This window comes from Miniopterus schreibersii (assembly GCF_964146895.1).
Source record: "Miniopterus schreibersii genome assembly, chromosome: 6".
Lineage (NCBI taxonomy): Eukaryota > Metazoa > Chordata > Mammalia > Chiroptera > Miniopteridae > Miniopterus > Miniopterus schreibersii.
Window position 1 is genome coordinate 68,709,499 of NC_138107.1, and position 22,538 is coordinate 68,732,036.

The following is a 22,538-nucleotide window of genomic DNA, read 5'->3' on the forward strand; positions in this document are numbered from 1 at the left end:
ATAAGCTGGGGTAGTATTTAAAGTCTGTCAGACATCTACCACGGTTGGTAACCAGGGTGTTTGAGATTGAACAGGAATGATTCCTGGCCTCATAAAACTTACAGTCTCCTAAAAATTCAGTAACTTTATCCTTTTACTACATGTAATCCTATGATTAATAGGGGCTGGGAGAATCCGTAAAAGATTCGCAGAAATGATGGCATCATAGCAGAAATTGAGAGAAGATGATAGAAATGATGGAACAGCTTGGGCCCGGACACAGAGCTCTGAAACTTTCGGAGCTTAGGAATTGTCAAATAGAGCAGTAAAGCTCATTCATAAGCTACATAAAAGTCTGTAAGAGAAGGTGGCTCTGGAAAGAGTATTTGGGGCCGGATCATAGAAGGCTTTGAATGCAGCCTGCTGGAAGCTGACCAGGTTAGAAGGGTATTTCCAGCAATGGAGAGAAGTCAGAGAGAAGGTGACCAATTCTACTCATTACACAAAGGAGCACGTTGTTACAACCTTGTAAAAGGAAGGATTGCTGAGAAAGTGAAGAGTGAGTTGCTACATAAACGATTGAATGGAAGGTAGCTTTTGCAGGTTTTTAATCTACCCCAAGCATGCATTGCCCACCCCCTTCCACACACACACACACAAAAGGTGTTAAACTTACTGAGCTCGGGATGAATTAAGATCTAATTAGAAGTTAAAAGTAGAACTATAATCAACTTTGGTATTCAAACAGAATCCCCTAATTATGCTTATGGCAGACTTTTAGAGAATAATTTGGGGCCTCCTTTTTGTTCCTCAAAACTCCTTTCTTCCTTAGGAATTTTATATCCTACATCATTCTCTATTCATTCCCTCTCTTTATTTACTTTTATGTCACCCATCATGGCTTAAAAATATACATTAATTTTCTCATTTATTCTCTCCCTCTCCCAGACAAGCCATGAGGAAGGAACATATCTCGTCCACTCTATCCCCTTCGCCTATAACAGTGTCTACAATAACTTTTTTTTTCAATTAATAAATAAAGTGCCACAAAACAAACACAAAAACATGTTATAGATATACTTTTATTAATATTTAGAAGCTCCAAATCTCCATTTTTTTCCTTGTCGCAAAGCTAGATTCTATCAGTGTCTAATCTGAAAGTTAGCCACCTCTGAAATCTCCTGAATCTCCAGATCATCACTTCTGCTTTAGTATGAGAAAGAACACATTTTGATCCTGCATAACAATTGATTCTCTAAAGTGACTCACATAGAGCTTTTATAAAGATTCTGACTCACTTCTTAGTTGAAACCAAAATGTGTGCAGCTTTTCACCTAATGTACACGTGGAAATATTCTCTGTTTCCTTGATACAGCATTTTAAATTACCTTGATTCATTAGTATAAATAAGCCGTGTTGAAAACCGTTCTCGAATATCTGTGCATGGCATGACTTTAAATCAGTTCATGCAGAAGCTAAGGGCTATAATGACTAGTTCCGTAAGAGAACGTCAGGCTCTTGCAGGGTAAAATACGAGTAATCAGGAGCCTCAGGACTGCCCCTGTACTTGTAGGCCCTGAAGAGGGACTGACGCATTGAAATGTCCTCTGCATTAGCCAGTGACGGGAGTAGCTGATGAGCCAAGTGTCACCAGTTCGAGTTTCAGGAATTGATTTCTAATTTTATTTATTCATTTAAACATACTTATTGAGGAAACTCTTCTAGGTATTGGAAATACAATGCTATATAAGACTATTTTCATGGAATTTATATTATAGCGATGGAGATAGTCACTAAACGCAATAAACAAATAGTGTATCAGATGGCCATAAACTCTGGAGCATGGGCTAATGCAAGAATAAGTGATATGTTCAGTGACATTGCACGATGCATTCAATATGTTATCCCCCATCAGCTACGTACAGTTCAGCAGGCTGTGGGGTTTTATTAGTCCCTATACACACATGAGAATTGTGATGAATCGGTGTCCCTGATTTTCATTAAATGGCATGTGCAATTAAGAGGATTCAATCTATACAAAAAATTAAATAATATTACCTGTGTTAAATGGCGTATGGCCACCCAATAGAATATAACTCATGTAAATGAGTGCTAAGAAGAACAAAATAAAGTAACATAATAGTCAACAATTACATCGTGTTTACTATACACCAGGCAGTGTTCTAAGCTAGTTCTCGAATTTTACTGTGTATATTACCTGGAGTTCTTGTCAAATGTAGATTCTGAGTTAGTAGTTCCCAAAAGGCATTGAGATTGAACCTTTCTAACATGCTGCCGGGTGCTGCTGATGCTGTGGTCAACTGGGCCACACTTTGAGTAGGAAGGGACTAGCATTTCACAGGAGGCTAGATAGCTTGTGACAGTGGGCCAGGCTTGGAGCCCAGCCAGGCAGGCTGTTGCCTGAATCTGACTCATAATCATTGTCCTCTAGCATATAGAGAATACTTAGGACAAAAATGAGTGCTGTTTTAGATAAGCGATCAGAGAAGTGACCATCAGCCGGAAATGAAGAAGGAAGCCAAAGAACTGGCAGCGCCTGGCAGCACACTGAAGTGGTTGGCAAAGAGCTAGGGAGGGAAGGGTGTGAAATTAGTGCTCTCCCAGTGCAAGTAGGAAATGCGATTTCTGTCATAGGAGAGTCGGTGCTTTCACAGCTCAAGACCAACTGTATCATTAGGTAGACCAGGGTTCAGATCTTAACTACATTGTACTAACCGTGTGACCTTGGGTAAATCACATAGCTGTTCAAGTTTCCACTCTTTTATTATTCTTTAATTTGTTTTTATAATTAAATGTATTGGGGTGACATTGGTTAATAAAATTCTATAGGCTTCAAGCGTACAGTTCTAAGGGATATCATCTATATATTGCATTGTGTTTACCACCCAAAGTTAAATATTCTTCTGATCTGACCCCCTTCACTTCTCCCCCACCCCCTATTCTCTCTGGTAACCACCATATTGTTATCTGGGTCTATGAGTTTTTGCTCTTTGTTTTTCTTGTTCCTATTCTTTTAAAAGGTGATAAACACAGTTGTTGTAGAATTAAATGAGAAAAGCTTATAAACTACTTGGCACATATTGAGATTGAAATGAATATATAAAGTAGCATTATTATTTATGTAAAAAACATGAATGGCAGAGGCTTAAAATTATTATTGATGCAGTTAAAGCCACAGGTAAAAAGATGATTGCAAGAATATAAATTAGTCAGAAGTAAAAAGAAAAAATAGGCAAAGTTATGCTCCAAATAAAGAAATAGCACTGTTTCTCTCTCAATTATATTACTCTTCTAGGTTCAGAATGAGTTTCATGTAGTGTTGAGACAAGCTATCAGTTTCAAAGAAAATTTAGAGTCTGTTCTCTTCTTATGGGAGTCTCCGTTAAGTTTATACTCCGATGTGATAGTTCCTCTCTCTTTTTTTTTTGAAAAGTACTTCTCCTATATTCCCTTTAAAATCCAATTTCTTTCCATTTTTACAGAACTCCCATAGAATAAACCTGCTTATGTGTATGCTCACAATATACTCATTGGGACATAGATTCCAGAATTCAACATCCAGTTCCAATGTAATTCATTGTACTACCACATGTTCAGTAATACATATTCAGCACTTACATTTTAGTTTAAAAATGGATGTTCATCCTGCTTTAAAAATCATTTTTAATTCCTCAGCTACCATCACATAACTTTTCTTCTCTTGGATGACTTTCTCACAATGGGACGAAGAAAGTACCTGTACAGGCATTTAAATAAAACGATTCTCGGAGGATTGGCTGAGTAGTTTATATTAGTCTCATCTAGCCTCATTGTCAACATGACATACCTTGCTTGCAACACCTTTGTTCAGACAGCTCGGGGAAGTCAGGTATATGGAGCTGGAGAGGGTTTTACCTAAAAACATTTTCATGTTTTGTTCACGCTGTACTACAGGAAAAGAAAGAGGCTATTGAAAATGGCAAACGACAAACTGAGAACACTTTAAAAGAAGGCAATGACATACTTGATGAAGCCAATCGTCTTGCAGATGGAATCAACTCAGTCATAGACGTGAGTATTTGATAAAACCCAAAGTAAGAAGAAAGTGGTAATGACAGATAGGAATCCATGAGAAATCTCAGTAATAGAAGCAAGTGCTAATGTTTTTATTGTTTTCTGTGGGTGCATAATTGTTTCTATTGTGACTGTGCTCACCTATTAGCAACAATTAGAGCTTCATATTGTTTTCCCAATAGGTATGAATGACTGTGAGGGCACTCACCCACTCCCACAAACCTGATTTTTCTTTCACACTGAACTTCATTACTTGTTGCTAGAACAGCATTTACAATTGGCTTCAATATTCATATAACATTAGTAAAAAAGAAGTGTAAATCTGCAAACAGAGTTTTAACATCCTGTCTAATCCAGTAGACACTGTGATATATGGTGATAGAAACCGAAATGGTCTTAAAGATCCTAATGAGGATCATTTATGCATTTATACCTGTGAAGTAACATTTTATAAAAAGATAGTTAGGTTCTTCTCAATGTAAATTGGCTTCCAATGTTTCCTAATCTCTTTCATTAAATAAAAGCTTTTATTCTCTATTTTCTTTTTGCTATGTTAGTATATTTGAAGTTTCATATAACACTAAGGATGTGTAATTATATCTCAGAGAGTAATTCGTGCATGAGAGAAGGCTTGAATTCACTTACTTAAAACACCCTCTTTTCTCTACATAACAGTATGTTAAAGACATTCAAACTAAATTACCTCCCATGTCTGAAGAGCTGAAAGATAAAATAGATGACCTCTCCCAAGAAATGAAAGATAGGAAGCTTGCTGAGAAGGTGTTCCAGGCTGAGAACCACGCAGCTCAGTTGAACAACTCATCGGCTGTCCTTGACGGGTATGTCATCTGTTGTTGACATGTCTATGTATCTTGACACTTTTGACTAACAGAAGTGGTAGAGAATTGCTTTCAAATCTTGATTTCTGTAATTATGAACATACGAGATACGTGGCCTTTTTGTGTAAGAGCCTAATTAGGATGCTCTGGGCAGAGCTCTACTGGAGCAGCATCAAAAGTCCAAGTTAAAAGTGGATTCAAATATGGCTTGAACATAGCCCTAGGCTATGCTTAGAAGAAATGGCTTTTGTTCTTCATTAGAGAGCACAGCGGTTGCCTTATTAGCATTTTAAATAACAATGTATAAACACACATTCTGCTTCACATTTCAGTTTTATATTTTTAATGGAATTCAAACTACATATTGTTAAAAGGGTTGCTTTTGAAAATGTGGCCTCATACGTGGTCTTTAAATCTTTCTTTTCAGACTCCAGGGAGATACTATCTATTCCTCTGTGAAATAACAGCTCACTATAGCTGGGATTTTTATATGGGTCAGAGGAGGGAGGACAAGTGGTGAGGTGTGTTTGACTAATGAACAAACAGCCTTCTAGGTAAAACTGGTATGCTTCGCTGCAATTATATAGGTGCCATTAGCCCCAAGAATCATTTTCCCAAACAAATCTGTATTTAATATATGATATGTGTAAGATTCTGTTCCAATAAGGAATACTCATTGATACGAAGGAAAATATAAATGTTTGAAGGCCCAGGGCATGATTCATGCACAGTTCATTTCATAACAAACTTTTGCCAATTTAGCATTAAGGTCAGTAGGTAGAACAGTAAGCCTGAAGTCAGCAGATGCTGGCTCCAAGTCCTTAATTGGCAACATATTGGACAAGCTATTTAAACTTCTGAGATTCATATATTTTCACCTGGGAAATATATCTACCCTAGAGAGATTTTGTGAAATTCATTCCAGTAGTGTGGTGCAAGCACTCCGAAATGTGTAGCGTGCTTCACAAATGCTGTAAAGCATCATTTCGTTCCACACACTTGCATAATGCACATGGTTACAGACACTGTGGGGGATTCTATGGGTATTTAATATGTTGATAATATTTCTTAGTTGAATTATTAGGAAGATGAGTTTAAATTGAAAACTACACCATAATAGAGCAAGTAGATAGCCCAGTATGATTTGGAATTACCATAATTATATTGGCCATGGTTATTTGGAAGCCACATTTTTTATAAGTTGGATGTTCTTTATTTGACTATCAACGGCTCATGTTCTTTTTTTGGGTAATCCCAACAGAATCCTTGATGAGGCTAAAAACATCTCCTTCAATGCCACTGCAGCCTTCAAAGCTTACAGCAATATCAAGGACTATATTGATGAAGCTGACAAAATTGCCAAAGGAGCCAAAGGTGTTGCACATGAAGCTACAAAACTGGTAAGAAACAGATAATATTATGTACTGAGAATAGAGGTCCATCTGTTTGAATAAGTACCTAAATTTCTCAAATTTAAAGGCATCCTGGAAAATCTTAGTCAAATGTAATCTTTGTTTTAAATTATTTTCAAAGGCTCCTTTTATATTTTATCCAAAACAAAGTCCCAGTTTATTATAATCATAGCAGAACTCTTCTGTCACCCACTGCTTAACTACTGATAAAGGTCTTGAAATTACCACAGATGCCAAGCAACTCTGTGCCACTCAATCACAGAGGAGAGTCAAATGTAAGATGTTGGACAGCAAAATTTATCACTGTTATTCCAAATGTCATCAGTAAGAAATTGCTTTGAAAATTAACATTGCTTATAGTCATACACAAATTGGTTATATATAAAGTGTGACTATAAAGTGCACCCGTTACAAAACACATCATATCATGTGCTTCTAAACTATTTATACTGTTTTTATCCACTGAAACCTTTGCCTTCAAAGCAACCTTTGGCTTCTGTTATTGTTTAGAATAAACTTGGAACTAATATTTTAGAGTTTTGGGGTTCCAAGGATAGCACATTATCTGAATATGTTCAGTAGTACAAATCCACCCCTTACATGTAGCAACATTTTATAAATAAGTTATGTGATAAACCATGGAACTACTGCTTTAGGTTAAAAGAAACAAACATTTCATAGAAAGCATATGGTGAGTTAAAATGTGCAGGACCATTATTTACTCTTTGGCTTCACATAAAATCTCCCCACTACATCAAAATTTCAGGGGGGGAAAACCAAAAACCTCAATTCAGCATTTGACTGTAAATGAAATATGCATAAATAATTGGTGTTAAAGAAATAGATCAGTATTTTTTTTGCTTTGATATTGGGCACAAATGCTTTCTTGCATCTCAGGGATATTAGAGATATTCACCACAATCTTAGAGGGTTTATTTTGCGGTCTTAATGAAAACATCATATTCCATCAGCAATTATTACTGTTTGGTTTTCTTTGGAATGAGGTCCACTAATAGCATTAAATTCTGTTTATTTCTTTTTCAAAGCAGTGATACAATTATTGCAGAAACTTACCTATGTTTAGTAATCACTTTAAAATGAACCCATCTTAAAAATCTAAACTAAGTTCTTTATCCATCTTCTCATTGATAATTCTCTATTTTAAAGACCCTAATTTCTAAGATCACCATTTTCATCTGACCTGCATTTTACTGGATGACCATTTTCAGCACCAAACACAGTTCCTAGCAAATAGCAGGCACTTATGAATGAATGATGAAACTATGAATGAGTGAATGTCATTCTAATTGGCATTTTTCATGCCTTTCACTTTCATCTAATTTAATGTTCAGTCTTCAAGCACATCAGAGGATATCTTACCCTCATCTTTGACGGTTAGGGTGCTAATAAAAGGTGCTTATGAAGTACTTATTGATAAATATGAGATAATAAGCATACCCACATTTTCAATTTCTCTTTAGAATTTTTAACCACATAGTTAATGTACTTGATGTGTAAATAGCATTATGAAATGCAATGCACAGGGGAACCAGAGATGAATGGAATTCTAACCTGCTGTCAAACCGGCGATAATCATTTGTGTTTGTTATCTGTCATGCTAATAAAAATAATGCTTTCCAACTTTCACCTACATAATTATTTTTTTTCATTCTATCTTTGAATAATCAGAGTTTACTCTGGTGCTTGAGATAGCTATAAACTTTTGTTGGGGAAATTAATCAATTCATTCATCTGTTAATCAATGACATGATGATTTAACAAACAGTAGGAAGAACAAATATTTAACAAACAGTAGGAAGAACAAAAATAAGATGTATTAAAAGCCAGTTAGGTGCCAAGCCTTCTGTTCAATCTTTATAGGCATGTTTTCCTGTATCTTTCCTTCCCTAATAATGCTTTATATTATCTCACATTTTCTACAAATGATTATTAACTAATAAAAACACATAACAACCTACATATAATAATACTCTATTATGTGTGATATAATAAAAGTTTCTATCCAATTTATATATATAATGTATATATTACATATATACATACAAAGAGAACTTATAAAAATAGAATCTCTAAAAAGAAGAAACAATGTCTTGCAGCTCTAAAAATCTCATTTGTATTTCACATGGGCTCTAGGCACAGCTCAGAAACTCAGACGTGATGCTTATGAATATGTATGAGGCATAATTAGCTTGGAAGATGCTCCTTCATCACCTGTTCTGATATTGTTGATGTGCTGCGGTGCCTTACTAAGCATTGTTGGAAAAGGAACTCTCCAAATTCCAACGAGTCGAAACAGTCTGTTCATCCGTAACGTGCTAGTGTTTTCCATGCTGCTACTGTACGAAAGGCTTGTCTTTTAAACCCGGATTGCTGGTGTGCTGCTCCTCACTGAGAGCGGTATGCCGTCAGCTCTTTAATATTTCAAGTGCTTCTCAAAACATTGAAACCTGTCTTATCCCTGCACTTCCCTTGAACCCAAACGTCTTGCTTCCACTTCCCCTGCCTGAGGTTACAACTCTCTTTTTTCTGGCCTACACCAGTGATATTCAGCGTTTTTCCTCTCATGGAAACATAAGCTAATTAATACAATTCTGTGACACACCAAAAAAAATATATTTTTTGCCGATCTGACAAAAAAATAGGTATGATTTTCACTCATTCACATTGGATGGCCATTGTTGTGTTGGTGGTTGCCACTTTTTTTTTTTTTTACAATCTCAGGGAAAAGATGATAGTACCCCTGACTAAACAGTCAGTTATTGCATGTTTTAAAAATTCTTGCGGCACACCAGTTGAAAATCGCTGGCCTGTACTATTAAAATAGCCAACTGATGGCCCTTTTACCTCGCACACAGCTGCCCAGTTCATGGTCCTGGGCTGAGGCCCTGATCACGCACCCCTCCTCAGAAACCCTCAGTGGCTCAGCATTGCTTACTGCCCAGTTTCCTTGGTCTGGCATTTAAACTTTCCTGAAATTGACCCTAATCTATCTAACAGCCTTAGCTCTTCACCCTGCGCTTAGAAACTCTACAGTCCTTTGCAACTGAAATACTTGTCTTCCATCCAGACATCAAAATTCCCTGCCCCCTGTCTTTCCTGACCTTGTCGCTACTGTCTCCTTACGTCTGAGCAATGAGTGGTTGACTAAGGATCCGGGAAGAAATCACTGGCTTCCTGAAAAGCAAGAAAGACAAGATACCCAGAAGCAAAAGGCAGGCGGTATTCATAGATGCCCGAAGACAGGAAATTAGCAGCAGGAAGGCCTGCCAGCTGATGGATCTCCGTCCGAGCTCAGCCGTGTTGCTGGGTGAGGGTGCAGGGGTCCAATGGAAGATCACTAAGCTGATAATCACCCAGTCAGACTCATCAGAAACATTCAGAAAAGTCAACAGTATCTAAGATCAGGAATAAAAAGGGTGAAATCACTACTTCTGCAGACGGTAAAAGTTAATAAGAAAATATTATAAACAATGTGATGCCACAAATTCAACAATTTGAATGAAATGGACAAATTCTCTGAAAATCACAAATTATCAAAAACTCACAAATAACTAACTTGAATAGCCCTATATTCCTTAAATAATTTAATTTGTTCTTAAAAACCTTCTCTTTCTCACACACACACACACACACACACACACACACACACACACATTCAGTTCCAGGTGACTTCACTGTTAAATTCCAACAAATATTTCAGGAAGAAATAATAATAATTTCTTCAGAGAATTAAAGAGGAGGAAATGCCTCACCTCATTCTATGAGGCCAGCTACTTTGATACAAATCAGACAAAAATATTACAAAAAATGAGATTTATAGACCCATATTCCATATGAACACAGATAAAAAAATTCTTGACAATGTTAAATCCAACCACTTATTAAGACAAGCTACAAACTAAGGGAATATATTTGCAAATTACATATCTGATAAAGAATTTGTATCTAGATTATGCATAAATATCTTTCAAAACTCAGTAAGAACAAATAATCCAATAAAAAATTAGACAAAAGATTTAAACAGACAACTCACCAAAGAAAATGGCAAATAAGCACATGAAAATATGCTCAACATTATTAGTCAAGGAAAATGCAAATTAAAACCAAAATGATGTACACACTTATTAGAATGTCTAAAATATAAAAACATTGACTATATGAAGTATTGGCGAGGATACTGCTAGAAGGAATTTGGAAAACAGGTTAGTAGTTTCTTCAAAACTTAAACACACACCTTCCATATCATCTGGCCCATCCACTTCTAGTATGCACTCCGAGAGAAATGAAGGCACATGGTCATACAGAGACTTGTACACAAAGGATTGTAGCAACTCTATTTAGAATAGTCAAAGCTAGAAATAATCCAGATGTCCATCAACAGGTGAATGAATAAATACATTGGGGCATATCTATACAAATAAAAAAGGAACCTCATTTCTTTGAGAGGGGAGCAGGGTTACAAGGGCCTTTTTTATTGTAAAGAAGACACAACATAAAATTTATAATCTTAACCATTTTTAAGTGTACACTACAGTACTGTTAAGTATATGACAGATTTCTATACTTTCACCTTGCAAAACTGAAACTCACCCACTGAAGAACAACTCCCCATTTTCCCTTCCTACCAGCAAAAGAGATCACACACACACACACACAAAACACATGGATAAATCAGATACACACAACATGGGTAAATGTCAAAATAATTACCCTGTACACTGACTGAAAGAAGCCAGACCAAAAAAAAAAAAAAAGTACATACCGGGTGATTCCATTTATGTAAAGTACTATAAATTGCTAACTGATAGTGACGAAAAACAGATCAGTGTTTGTGTGGGGATGAGGGAAAGACAAGGAGGGGTGGAAGGAAGGGACTAGAAAGAAGTGATGGAAAATTTCTCTACCTTGATTGCAGTGATGGTTTCATGTTATGTCAAAATTTATAAAATTATCATTGTAAATATGTGAAGTTTATGTGTCAGTAAAACTGTTGAAAATGTTAAAAAGCAGATAAAAAATGGATATTGGTCATCATGGTCCTTCAACAATCCCCACAGCTCAGAACTGAGCCTCTGTCTGTATTGTCTGGCCCCTCTCCCTCTTCTCTCCCACCTCATTGCAGTAACTTTCTAATGCACAGAAAATCAGCTCTCTCTCCCTCCTTTTCCTCTGTGCCTCACTTTGCATAACCAAGATTAGATTTAAAATTTTGGTTGTTAGATGCTTGCCAGATTATTTCTGTGGAAAGGCATTCATGCCTCACGGCGATAAGGAAAGCCTCCGCGCGCTCTCTCGCCTGATCTAGTGTTATGAATGACCCATATGACCTTGATGACTCAGGATCATCATGACAATATTAATTATTTCACTATGATTGTGTTGGCATCTACTGAAACCTACTGGGTTCCTATCCAAATTGACTCCAACTCCTGAGCTTCAAAAACTCTTCTGTCTACTTGTTACTTTTCTCTTCCCTCGTCAGATTGTCAGCGGTCACTTCTGCTGTTTTCAAGCACCTGTTAGGAGAACCTTTGTCTTTCTGTTTTTGTAATTTCCTTTTTCTAACCTGTTTTGGTTCAGAAAACTTGTAACCAAGGAAGTGAGAATGGTACATAAATTTGAAACAAATATAGAACCTGAGTGGGTAATTGAGGCTTATATTTTTTAAGTAAGGTACATTGGATTCATGCCATTTATATTGATACTTCTACTTTTTGTTTTTTTTTCAAGCCAATGATACTTATGTGATGTTATTGTATCTAATTCCCAAGAAAAAGTATAGGATTAAAAATTTCTATGTTTTCAGTTGGAGAAACTTTATTTTCCATAGAATAATTTGCCAGGGTAGTCAGGCCTTTTTCCAAATGCTAGGTATATACACACAATGTCCCTTTTTATTTCTCTAGATGTTTCCAATATGTTCACTTGTAGATATCATAGCATTATATTATCATTCAGTCCTGTGAGGAATAGGTTATTTAAATGAAAGCTGTTGGTATAACACCTTAAAATAAATTTTACTGCAACAGTATAAAGTTGTATGATCTTTCCTAGTTTAATGCTCAAATAATGTGACTGATAAAGAAAAAGTTATTAAGTCATTGCAAATGTCTTTGAAGCGTGCGATGTCCAGAAATCTGAATTCAGATTTATAACTTCAGCAATAAGTGTCTAGCATTCTCTAGCTCTTCCTGTACCCTGCAATATTTTTCCAATTTAAAATTAACATAAGATCTTATTTGATTTATCTCGGTGTAATGTATTATATAATGATTGCTGAGGAGCATGCACTGTTAAAATGGACAAAGAGACATTCAAGTTCAACGATTCTTTTCCCGTATCATTCTGTTATCTTTGCGTCACCTCTTTCACCTAAGCCTCAATAAATGCACTTTGCTAGGAGATTATTGTGGCTCAGAGGCTGTCATTTGGAAGATTTCATTTTGCAGTAGTACTTTGAGATGCATTTAGAAAAGGAGCGGTGTTCTTTCTCATTTCAACACCTGAGGGATAGGAAATGCTCTCCCACTTACCACACGAAAGTGAAAGGTGCTTAGGGATAGTCAGTGGGTGTGTTTAGTGGTTAATTTGCTTGACGGCTCTTCAGTCCTTGGTGGTACCGACCAGCTCTGTCCTTGCAACATAGCCAGCCTCATGCTTTCAGCTACTTCTTTATCTCTTCCTTTCCATAATACTTTGCTATCCTGGTTTCTCGATGTCCTCTCTGGAATCTCAGTCACCTTGCCAGCCCCGCTTTCTATACCTGTCCCTTAAATTTTAGGAATCCTAAGGGTTCTTTTCTTGGCCTTCCCTTCTCCCAATAAAGTCAACTGACTGATTACCAATATGTGCTGTTAATTTATTGTTCTAAATCTGTAGCCCAGAATGCTTTCCTGAAAGTAAACTGTGTAACAACTACCTGCTAAATATCTCTACTCCATAATTCTATGTTTTTTTATGTGATACCTCTTTTTCTGTCTACAGGCAACTGGTCCTCAGGGCTCATTAAAGGAAGGTGCCAAAGGCTCTCTTCAGAAAAGCTTCGGGATTCTTAATGAAGCCAAGAAATTAGCAAATACTGTAAAAGGTTAGTGACCCCTTTTTATTATTACTTTCAGGTCAATTGTAGTTGCAGTTGATAAGACATTTTATCACATGATTGGAAAATATAATTGTTTCAGCATGATTTTTATGATTATTTTTATTATCTGGGTCTAATGCAAGTAAACTTTCTCACCAGTTTTACATTATCTTGTCTTTACTCTCATTTTGCATTGGGTAATATTTCATCATTTTAAGCCTAATTTTTAAAGCATCATTTCACTTACATCTAAAGTTTGGTAACTTTTAAATGAAAGTCTGATAAAATTTTAACCACACAAAACCCCACTTTCTTCTGCCTTCAGAGTGATAATCACAAAGGAATGAATCAGGCAGATAGAGCACAAATGTCCTCGTGAAACTTTCAATTTTGTTAGCAGGTCATATTTGTGATACGTTTTCACACCTTTTAATACATTCTTATGTATTTTATTTCGAATTCAAGGATCAAAATGTATAAAATATCTACCCTGATATATTATGGGTTTTACATTAAAAATGTATTATTCAATATAGCTGCTCTCTAAATAAGCTATTATATTTATTATTTCATTCAAAAATCTTTTGTTTCTCATTGAATTGGCTTCTCCTTCTCTCTTCAGTCTCACTTTACCGTTTTGTGGCTTGTATCCATGCCCCAACCTTACTGAGATATTCATGGTCCCTCCAACATGTGCTATCGTTTCAAGCCTCTGCTTCACACCATTAGCCCTTCCCTTAGGAATGCTTGATCATCTCTCTTCCTATTTCATTTAACTACTTTCTACCAGGCCTTCAAGATTTAGCTCAAATGTTATCTTCTCTGGGAAACCCAACACCCCACCTGAATTATATGCCCCTTCTCTGTGTGCACCTTTTCCACAGACGTTTCAAACCACTGCAGCCAGGCGCTTCAATTTCATCTTCTTGAGGACATGCACAAGATTTGTTTTCTAACTTTGTATTTCAGATGTATAATATCGCACTTACTGCTCAAATCAGGAAATAAGCAAATTTTTCAAATCAAGGAATGGTGTCTGTCTTTACTAACCTTAGAAAGAGAAAATGCTTTATAATCATTTATATTTGTCATGCTTTAAACTAATAGTCCATCGTCTCCAATAGAAGCTGCTATGGAATTACACATTTGGTCTCCCGTATCAATGGCACCTTGATAATAAAATGCTTTGGACTGTGTATCACAGGGGAAATAAGACTCCCTATATCCATAGTTCTGTGCACTTATTATACCTGAAGAGTGACTATAAAGAGTCAAGACCCGTTTTCTGTTGGACAAGTTGATCTCATTAATTGTGGTTTTCCTCCAATACCCTTGCTGGAGCTGTAATTAGGGTGAGGGGAGTGAGGGGAGTGGTCAAGTGCAGGGTCCTGTTTTTACTTCAAATGTTAATGTTTTGTTCATTATTGATATTTTAAAAATTAATTTGATTTTTTAAATATTGTATCAAAATAGCTTTATTTTGATTACTGAGTTTTTTGGTGCCCTTTTAAATTTCACACCTGACGTTAATGCCTCAATCACCTCAACCTACTCCCAGCCCTGCCCTCGCCTCTATTTCCCTACAAACACTGGTATTATAAAAATTAAAAAAAGAATTTCATTTTTAGGGATTTTTTTCCCCAAGGGGAAAAGAAATCTAAGGGTAAGCACTGTAGAATAGGTTAGGAGACACAAATGTTCATTAGTTTAAATGTCTTCTTTTGTACTCCAGGTAGTACATTATTTAAAGTAATGAAACCCACAAACTACTCAAGTAATAATTCCTCCAGAAATCCAAGCCAAGGCCCTGACGGAGATGGGAGTGTTTTCTTGCTACATTATGACAATCCTCTGATTTGTGGCCAATTATACAAGTTATAAAATGGCTGTTAATCAGGGAAATGCCATATATTACCACCAGGAACTGCTGAAAGAGGCCCTACAGAGCAAAACTCTTGACAGCAGCTATTAAAATAGAGATTTAGTCATTTCTCTCTCTATGGTGCCTGGAGTTAGAAGAAATAAAAATGGTGAGGCCAGTTGATACTCCGTATTTTTAATTTGTTACTTGGTTCCACTCAGTACAGTCCCGTTAGTTTGTGAGCTTCGGTCATGAATGACTTAGCACTTGGCTCTGCCGTTTCCATGCTGCCCTTGGCTCGAGGGAGCCGGACTTGCCAGGAGCAATTTGTTTGGCTTTTTAACTTGTGAACATACATTTGTTAAAAGCGAGTTTGCCCTTACGCGCATTTCAGGTTTGAAGCCAGTCTACACTGCACTGATTGAATGTCTACGGAGACAAAAATAGTCTTGTTGATGGATATGGGGCTTGGTTCAAATTGATAATTGAAAGAGTTAGGAGATGAATTAATACCACTATGTGAATTAATACTACTTTTCAGAGTGACAAGAGATTTTGTCAGTAGCCAGTTGAGATTCTCATGCAATGTGTACCGGGCAAGGAGTGAAGTTGAGGATGGTATATAACAAGTAAGATTTTGCAGTTATATACCTTATTGTATGTAGAATAACTTCCAATTTTATTTACTTCTAAATTTATCACTAATTTTTGTCTTTGCCCAAATTAAGTGAAATCATTTAGTTAATAGGAACAAGCAGATAACATGTCTCTGAAATGGATGATATTCACATGAAATAAAAATATCTATTCCCAAGCCCCAAAATATTGAATCAGTGGATTGCATGAAATGTGAGTTATCCAACACAGAACAGTAGCAAAATTATTCCAAGCATTAATTTTTATCCAGTTAATCAATTCTTTCTTGCTATACAGTGGTCCTCCCAACACTCAGTCAGTCAGACAATTATATAAGAAAGGTTCTGCGATCCTAAATGTAATACACTTGCAGTTACCAACCTGTTAACATTCTTTGTTATTATTTTAAATTAGAAAAAGAGAGTAAACAGGAACACTGCAGTGATGTTAAAGCAAAGTATGATTTAAAGGTTAAATTTTGTCTAAAGTATTCTCTTATTATTAAAGGTCCACTCCTTTTGAACTCACATACTTACATTTGCTGAAATCAGCCTTTCCATAGGCAGGCATATGAAAGACAAACAAGATCTGCTCCACTGATTACAAAACAAAACAAAACAATTTGGGACTATATGGATGAAGTCAAGCCTGCATCCTCGATCCTACCACAGTCCGGGGACAAAGCAATCTTTTCCTGTAGAAATTGCTGATTCCTGATACAGTTATAGTTTCTCCTTTGGAGTGTGAATAGAGAAAATAAAAATAAAAAATAAAGCCAGGTTGGACTCATTTTAGGAGTGAAAATGAAAAGTAGCAAAGTAATGGCAAATATAGAAGGGTGGGAACTATTGGAACCAAAGGGTACTTGTCTTGCTTAAAGGTGTTCAAATTCCATTTCTTTTAGATGACCTTGCTGCCCAGAACCAAGCAGGCCTGCTGGCCCCCAGCCAGGCAGCAGAGCTTGTCCTAGAGGAACCACATGTAGTTTTGAAGTCTGATTATTTGAGTTTCTCATTCCACTGGCCGAAGAGAGGGCTCCCCTCTCTCCTGATATCTTAAGTCTTTGAGGATCCTGCCACCAGAAAAGTGCCCTTTCCCTCCTCGCCTCAGACTTCTTGCTATGACCCTCCAGTGTGGGGAAGAGTATATTCAGTTGCAGCTAAACAGTTACTAAGGGCCTGTCAGGCTCTGTGCCCATGTTGAACAAGGTGTAATTTGGCACTTCTGGATCAGGACAGTTTCCCAGTAACATGCCCCTCTATGAACACAGGTCCCATTAAGTGACCTCAGAGGTCCCCATGCAGGGTCACTCTAGTACACAAGTCAGGGAAATAAAGGCAGTCAGAGACAGGACACGTCCCAAACTTGTGACAGTAACTGGGGAAAGGGAAGCTTAGGAATAACATCACACAAGGGAGCTAGAAGTACAAAAAAGTGGAAAGACTGGGTGCAGCACCCTCATCAAATCTGTTGACAGGAGTCGGGGCACAGGAATGCAGTCCTCCGTTTCCCCAGCTTCATTCCTCGCACGGCCGCTGCTGCTTCTGCACAGGCCTCAGGAGCCTGCGCTGGAGCACAGGGTTGGCTTAAGGAGCAGGCTCTTCAGAAATCTCAATATTAAGAGGACGAAGGGCTATCAAAGTGGATGAAAAATTATAGTAAAGTGACTATTTTATGTTCTTAAAATATCCAGAGATAAAAATAGAATATAATGGAATATAACAATATTAATAAATTATAAAGTATAATCATATTATATAATTAATAAAGTTGGCCACCTTGATATGTAAAAAAAAAAATTCATGTAAGTGGAAGAAACATTAACAATCTGAATAAATTGCATGTATGTAGTGGAGCCAATTCTTTAGCCCAGATTAGTCTGGCTCCAAAGTTGATGCTTTTAACCACTGCTGGACAAAAACTCTGGGCATCTGCCATAGTCCAGAAGGTGACACATTAACATTCATGGCCCTAACAAATGCTTGATAAATTAATAAATGGATGAATACCTGAGAGTGGAAGGAATCTCTCATTGCCAGGAAGGTGAAAATCAAGGTTTCCACATGACCTCGTATAGATCCCTAGCCTGTCCCAAACTTTCCGCTTCAGAACTACAGACAGAATCACTGCAGAGTCTGACTTATCTTCTAATTCAGAAAGAGCCTCTAGAACAAAAGATGAAGCACATTTGTAGGAAATAGAAGTTATATGGATTAATTAAATTTTGTTTTACAATGAAATCCTAAAGAGAGGATATTTCTTCAATTTTCAGTAAAGGAGCAAATAAGAAGTGATAATGAGGAGTAGTTCATAATAAGACAAATGTCATGGGGATGAAAAAGTTCATTGCAAAATGTTATCTAGATGGCAGTTGATTATATTTAACCAGAAGCTTTCAAAATTAATAGCAGGTCTATATACTTCACCCTTATAAATGAGGGATTCTTTGAAGGTACTGATTTGTGCATTTGAGGAACTTAACTGGATGATTTTGAATAGTCAAAGAAAACATTTCCATTAAATCTGAAAATATCATTCTTATATTTAGTTGAAAATGAGGGCTATATACATATGTTTAGAAAATATAAAAGGAAATAAACAACATGAGTTCTGGACCATGCAGTTTAAATGATGAAGACTGAATTATTAATAATGTTATTGAGAACTGGCAGATACCCCAGGGCAATTATCAAACCAATGTGAATTATTTTGTTACCATTTACTAACTGCCTATGATAAATCCAATACATTCTCAAATATCCTACTATTTATTTCTCATATTGGTCATATGAAGGAAGGTGTTACTTTCATCTTATACAGGTAGAAAGTACAGGATAGAAGGTATTTGAATGAACTCACTTCTTCCACCTCTATAACCTATAATGATTTTATGACACCACACTGCCTTTTCTTCAGGCTAGAATTTTGGAAAAGACATGATTAATGACCAAAGAAATTATGCGTAACAGCTTTATTTGAAGATATTACATGGCATGGTTTAATGATACTAGTTCTAATTTAACTAAACTCTAATTCATATTTAGCACAGTGTCAGGAACATGGAAAATATGAGCAAATACACATTATAAGTGGGAGCAGCTTACAACTCTGTCCAGTGAATTTCATTCTAAGTGTGTCTGTCTCGTGCGATGTCAGCAGTTACGCAACAGAGGGAAACGATCTTGTCGGGCATGTCCACTGCCTACGCTTGCTGCCCTGCTTTTGCCCTGGCTTTGTGAGCTCTGTCCCTGTCAAACCCAACCCTGCACACTGGTCTTCAATGTCCAAGGACAGGGTGAGAGCAGGAGAGCCAAAGCTGAAGAAGTGTGTGCGTGTAGCCTTTGGGGCCTGGTGGTGTGATACCCACAGGGAAGACAAAGGGAATGTCTTGGCTACAGCTATGGGGCGTGAGAGCTGAAGAAACAGGAGATGAAATCCAACAAAAGGTCATGTGGGTTATAAATTGAATCCTTTTCTGGTTTTCCACAAATTGCAAATAAAGCATTTGGTTGGATTTTCTTTTACCTATTGGTATTTGTATGTCTTTGGCCATGTTACAGTTCAAACTGGACCTCATGCATGTTTCCTTACATTTGGTTATAGCTACACTCTACCTCATGTATCTTTTCACTTAAAGCCACCCTTGAGTGCTTATTTTTCTAAATTTTCATTGCTATAGTTTTATAAGTTTTCCACTTTAAAATCTGCAATTCGCTCAACAGGTTTGGCTCAGTGGTTCGAGTGTCGGCCTTCGAACTGAGGGGTGTCAGGCTCAGCTCTGGTCAAGGGCACCTACCTCGGTTGCAGGCTCGGTCCCCAGCCTGGGCCCGGGCGTGTGCGGGAGGCAACCAATTGATGTGTCTCTCTCACATCCATCTCTCTCTCTCTCTCTCCCTCCCTTCCTCACACTCACTCTCTCTGACAAGAACAGAAAAAATGTCCTTCGGTGAGGACTTAATAAAACAAAAACAAAAAAATCTGCCATTCTTCTCTGTACACTTCTACTCACCTATATCTGTTGACAGAGCTATAAAGCATTTAGACTTGGTTTGAGAAATTCTAGAAACTACTTTGAAAAAAATGATCAGAATGTAAGAAAAGATAAATTAAGAAGGAATCAGGTACAAATAGCTGAAACATAGAAATCAGGCCAATCAGAATATTCATGTTTTGACTTTTCAAGACAGAAAGCAGAGGGTCAAAATTCCTGCTTTGGTCCTTGAAGGACAGCGGTAACAACGTCCTTCGGGCCAGTCTTTCTTCTGAGTAACTGGCACGATTACTCAGCCAGTACTCGCTATCCAAATGCATAAAACAGTACAAACCAAGTGATGCCCTTTAAATTAATGGTTTTTTTAAAAAAACTGTACATGAATATCTTTCCTGCCAGAACATTTCAAATACTTCATTATTTAAAAAATCAAATCCAGTCAAGAAGCTAAGAAATGAAATTTGTACCATTCCACTTCCTTAATTGACAAAGATTTTCAAGTTAATATCAAAAGAACAGCCCTTTAAGTATTCTCAAGGAATTCATATAGATATCAGTTATAATCAGACTGGCTTAATTTCTGAAAGCACACTTGCAATAACCTATCCAAAGATTTTATTTTAGCGCAGACAATGAAAATAACAGAAGTATTAAAAAAGATGAATTGTGATTGACAAAAGGAGAAAAATCTAATTCCTTGGAAAGTACATTTTGAAGAACTAGCGTTAAGAAATAATATCTTAGTGACTGAAATAGACATTGATATTTTAGAGCCATGCCTTGCCAGAATATTTTATGCTTTGTTTTTCAGTGAGGTCAGGTCTTTGGCTTGGAACAGAGAAGCAGATGCATTAAACAATATTATGTGCTTATATTACTGCAGTATAACAGTGGTTTAATCTGTGTGCCTATAAAACTCTCATGTGAAATGAAGTGGATCACTAATTAGTACGCTCAGTACTCCTCACACCCAGAACACTGAGAGTTAAAAGTCCTCTGTCTTCCTTCCCCTTCCTGTTCCTCCCAGATGAAAGCCATAGATGGAGATGCTTGTCCAGCCGCAGAGGTCCGCCCAGTTCCTCTAAGAGCCTGGAGTCAGGAGCTCTGAAAGGGGTGGGCACACAGTCAGACCAAGGCTGCTTGGCCTCTGTTCTGCCAGAGCTAGTCTCTCCTGGTCTGCCCATCCTGGGTACCAGGAAAGTGATGAAAACAACAGTCTCGGTCTTGACCCGTAAGAGTCTCCTGTTGTTGAGGTCGCTTAAGTATTTGTTTAACTGTTTTAAATAAAAGAACAGAAATATCCACGCAGAGAAAACAATTCAGCCAGCACAATCAGGTATAAAATGAAAGGTTTCAGTGCACTGCCCTTCCCACCGCCATCAACTCCCTACTTGTTCCATTCCTAGCTCCTGTCGTAAGTCAAGGCTCTCTGGCATGTTCTTCCCCCTGCCCAGCACCAGACCCACCCTGCCAGAGTGTGTTTATGTGTCAGCGCCTACTCATCTGATTCTTTTTAAAGATGGCAATATGTACCATTGCGTGGATATGCCACATTAGTATAAAAGTCCCCTAATACGGAGCTTATTTGCTGTTATAAATAAAGATCTTATGAATATCCTAGAAGGTATATATAGATATACTTTCACAAGTATATTTTTGGGGTAAATTTCTGGCAGTAGAATTGCTGAGCCAAATTCATGCCTATTTAAAATTCTAATAAAAGTTACTAAATTGCTCTTCAAAAAGTGGCATCAGTTTGTACTTCTCCCAGCACTCTTGTGAACACTTGGTATTATCAGACATTGAACTTCTCCCAATCTGAGAGATGAGAAATGATATCTCGCCTTTCTTTTGCTTTACATTTCTTTAATTATGATCATGTTGGGTGTTTTGTTTTAATTTGGTGATTGATTATTTCTGTTTTATTGTGAACTATGATTTCTCCACTTTGCTCATTCGCTTTTAAAATGTGGAACACTTTGCACGTTTGCCTGCTATTTTGCAGGTAGGAGTTGCTAATCCTCTCTGAATCATTCAATTTGATTATATGTATATATATGTGTGTGAGTGTGTGTGTGTGTGTGTGTGTAGCTTATGTGAGGGTCATAAGATTTTCTTACCTGTGACCAATTACTTAAAGCAGTAAAGGAGAAACTGAGAGGAGAGGAAGGGAGGGAAGAAGAGAGGGGAAGAAAGGAGAGGTGAGGAAGAGCACTGCTCTCTAATGTGCTCAACCAATCCCTGTTTTGACTACCAATCCCTAGTAACATGCAATAGTTAAGAACATCATTTCAGGACTGAGGCTGCTTGGATTTGATTCACAACTCTGCCATTTAATATCCATGCAAATTTAGGAAACTTAAATTCTCTAAGCTTCAGTTTCCTCATTTGTAAGTTAGAAATGGTAATAGTATGTACATCCTAAAAGTTATTGTGAGGATTAAATAAAATAATCCAACAAAGCTGACAAACACTAAGCGTGGCAGGTGGCCACATTCAGCGACTGCCAGTCACTCCTGTGACTAAGCGCTGCCCAGGTCACACCCTCTCCTTCCTGGTCCTTTTATATATCTTTCATTTATTCAGTTCCTCTGTTCACTAATAAACAATGTAAGAAAAAGAAGACAGATTCAATATTCATATA

At 37.1% G+C, this 22,538-nt stretch overlaps 1 protein-coding gene across 6 annotated transcripts in view; it reads left to right on the forward strand.

The window, feature by feature from the left end:
* Positions 1-22,538, forward strand: part of LAMA2 (laminin subunit alpha 2) — a 459,384-nt gene that overhangs the window by 372,967 nt on the left and 63,879 nt on the right. For all 6 annotated transcript variants that reach the window (XM_081140004.1, XM_081140000.1, XM_081140002.1 and 3 more), the window contains 4 exons: positions 3,934-4,050; positions 4,729-4,892; positions 6,154-6,292; positions 13,310-13,412. In XM_081140004.1, coding sequence (XP_080996130.1) covers positions 3,934-4,050; positions 4,729-4,892; positions 6,154-6,292; positions 13,310-13,412 — 523 coding nt within the window. The remainder of the gene's footprint in view (positions 1-3,933; positions 4,051-4,728; positions 4,893-6,153; positions 6,293-13,309; positions 13,413-22,538) is intronic.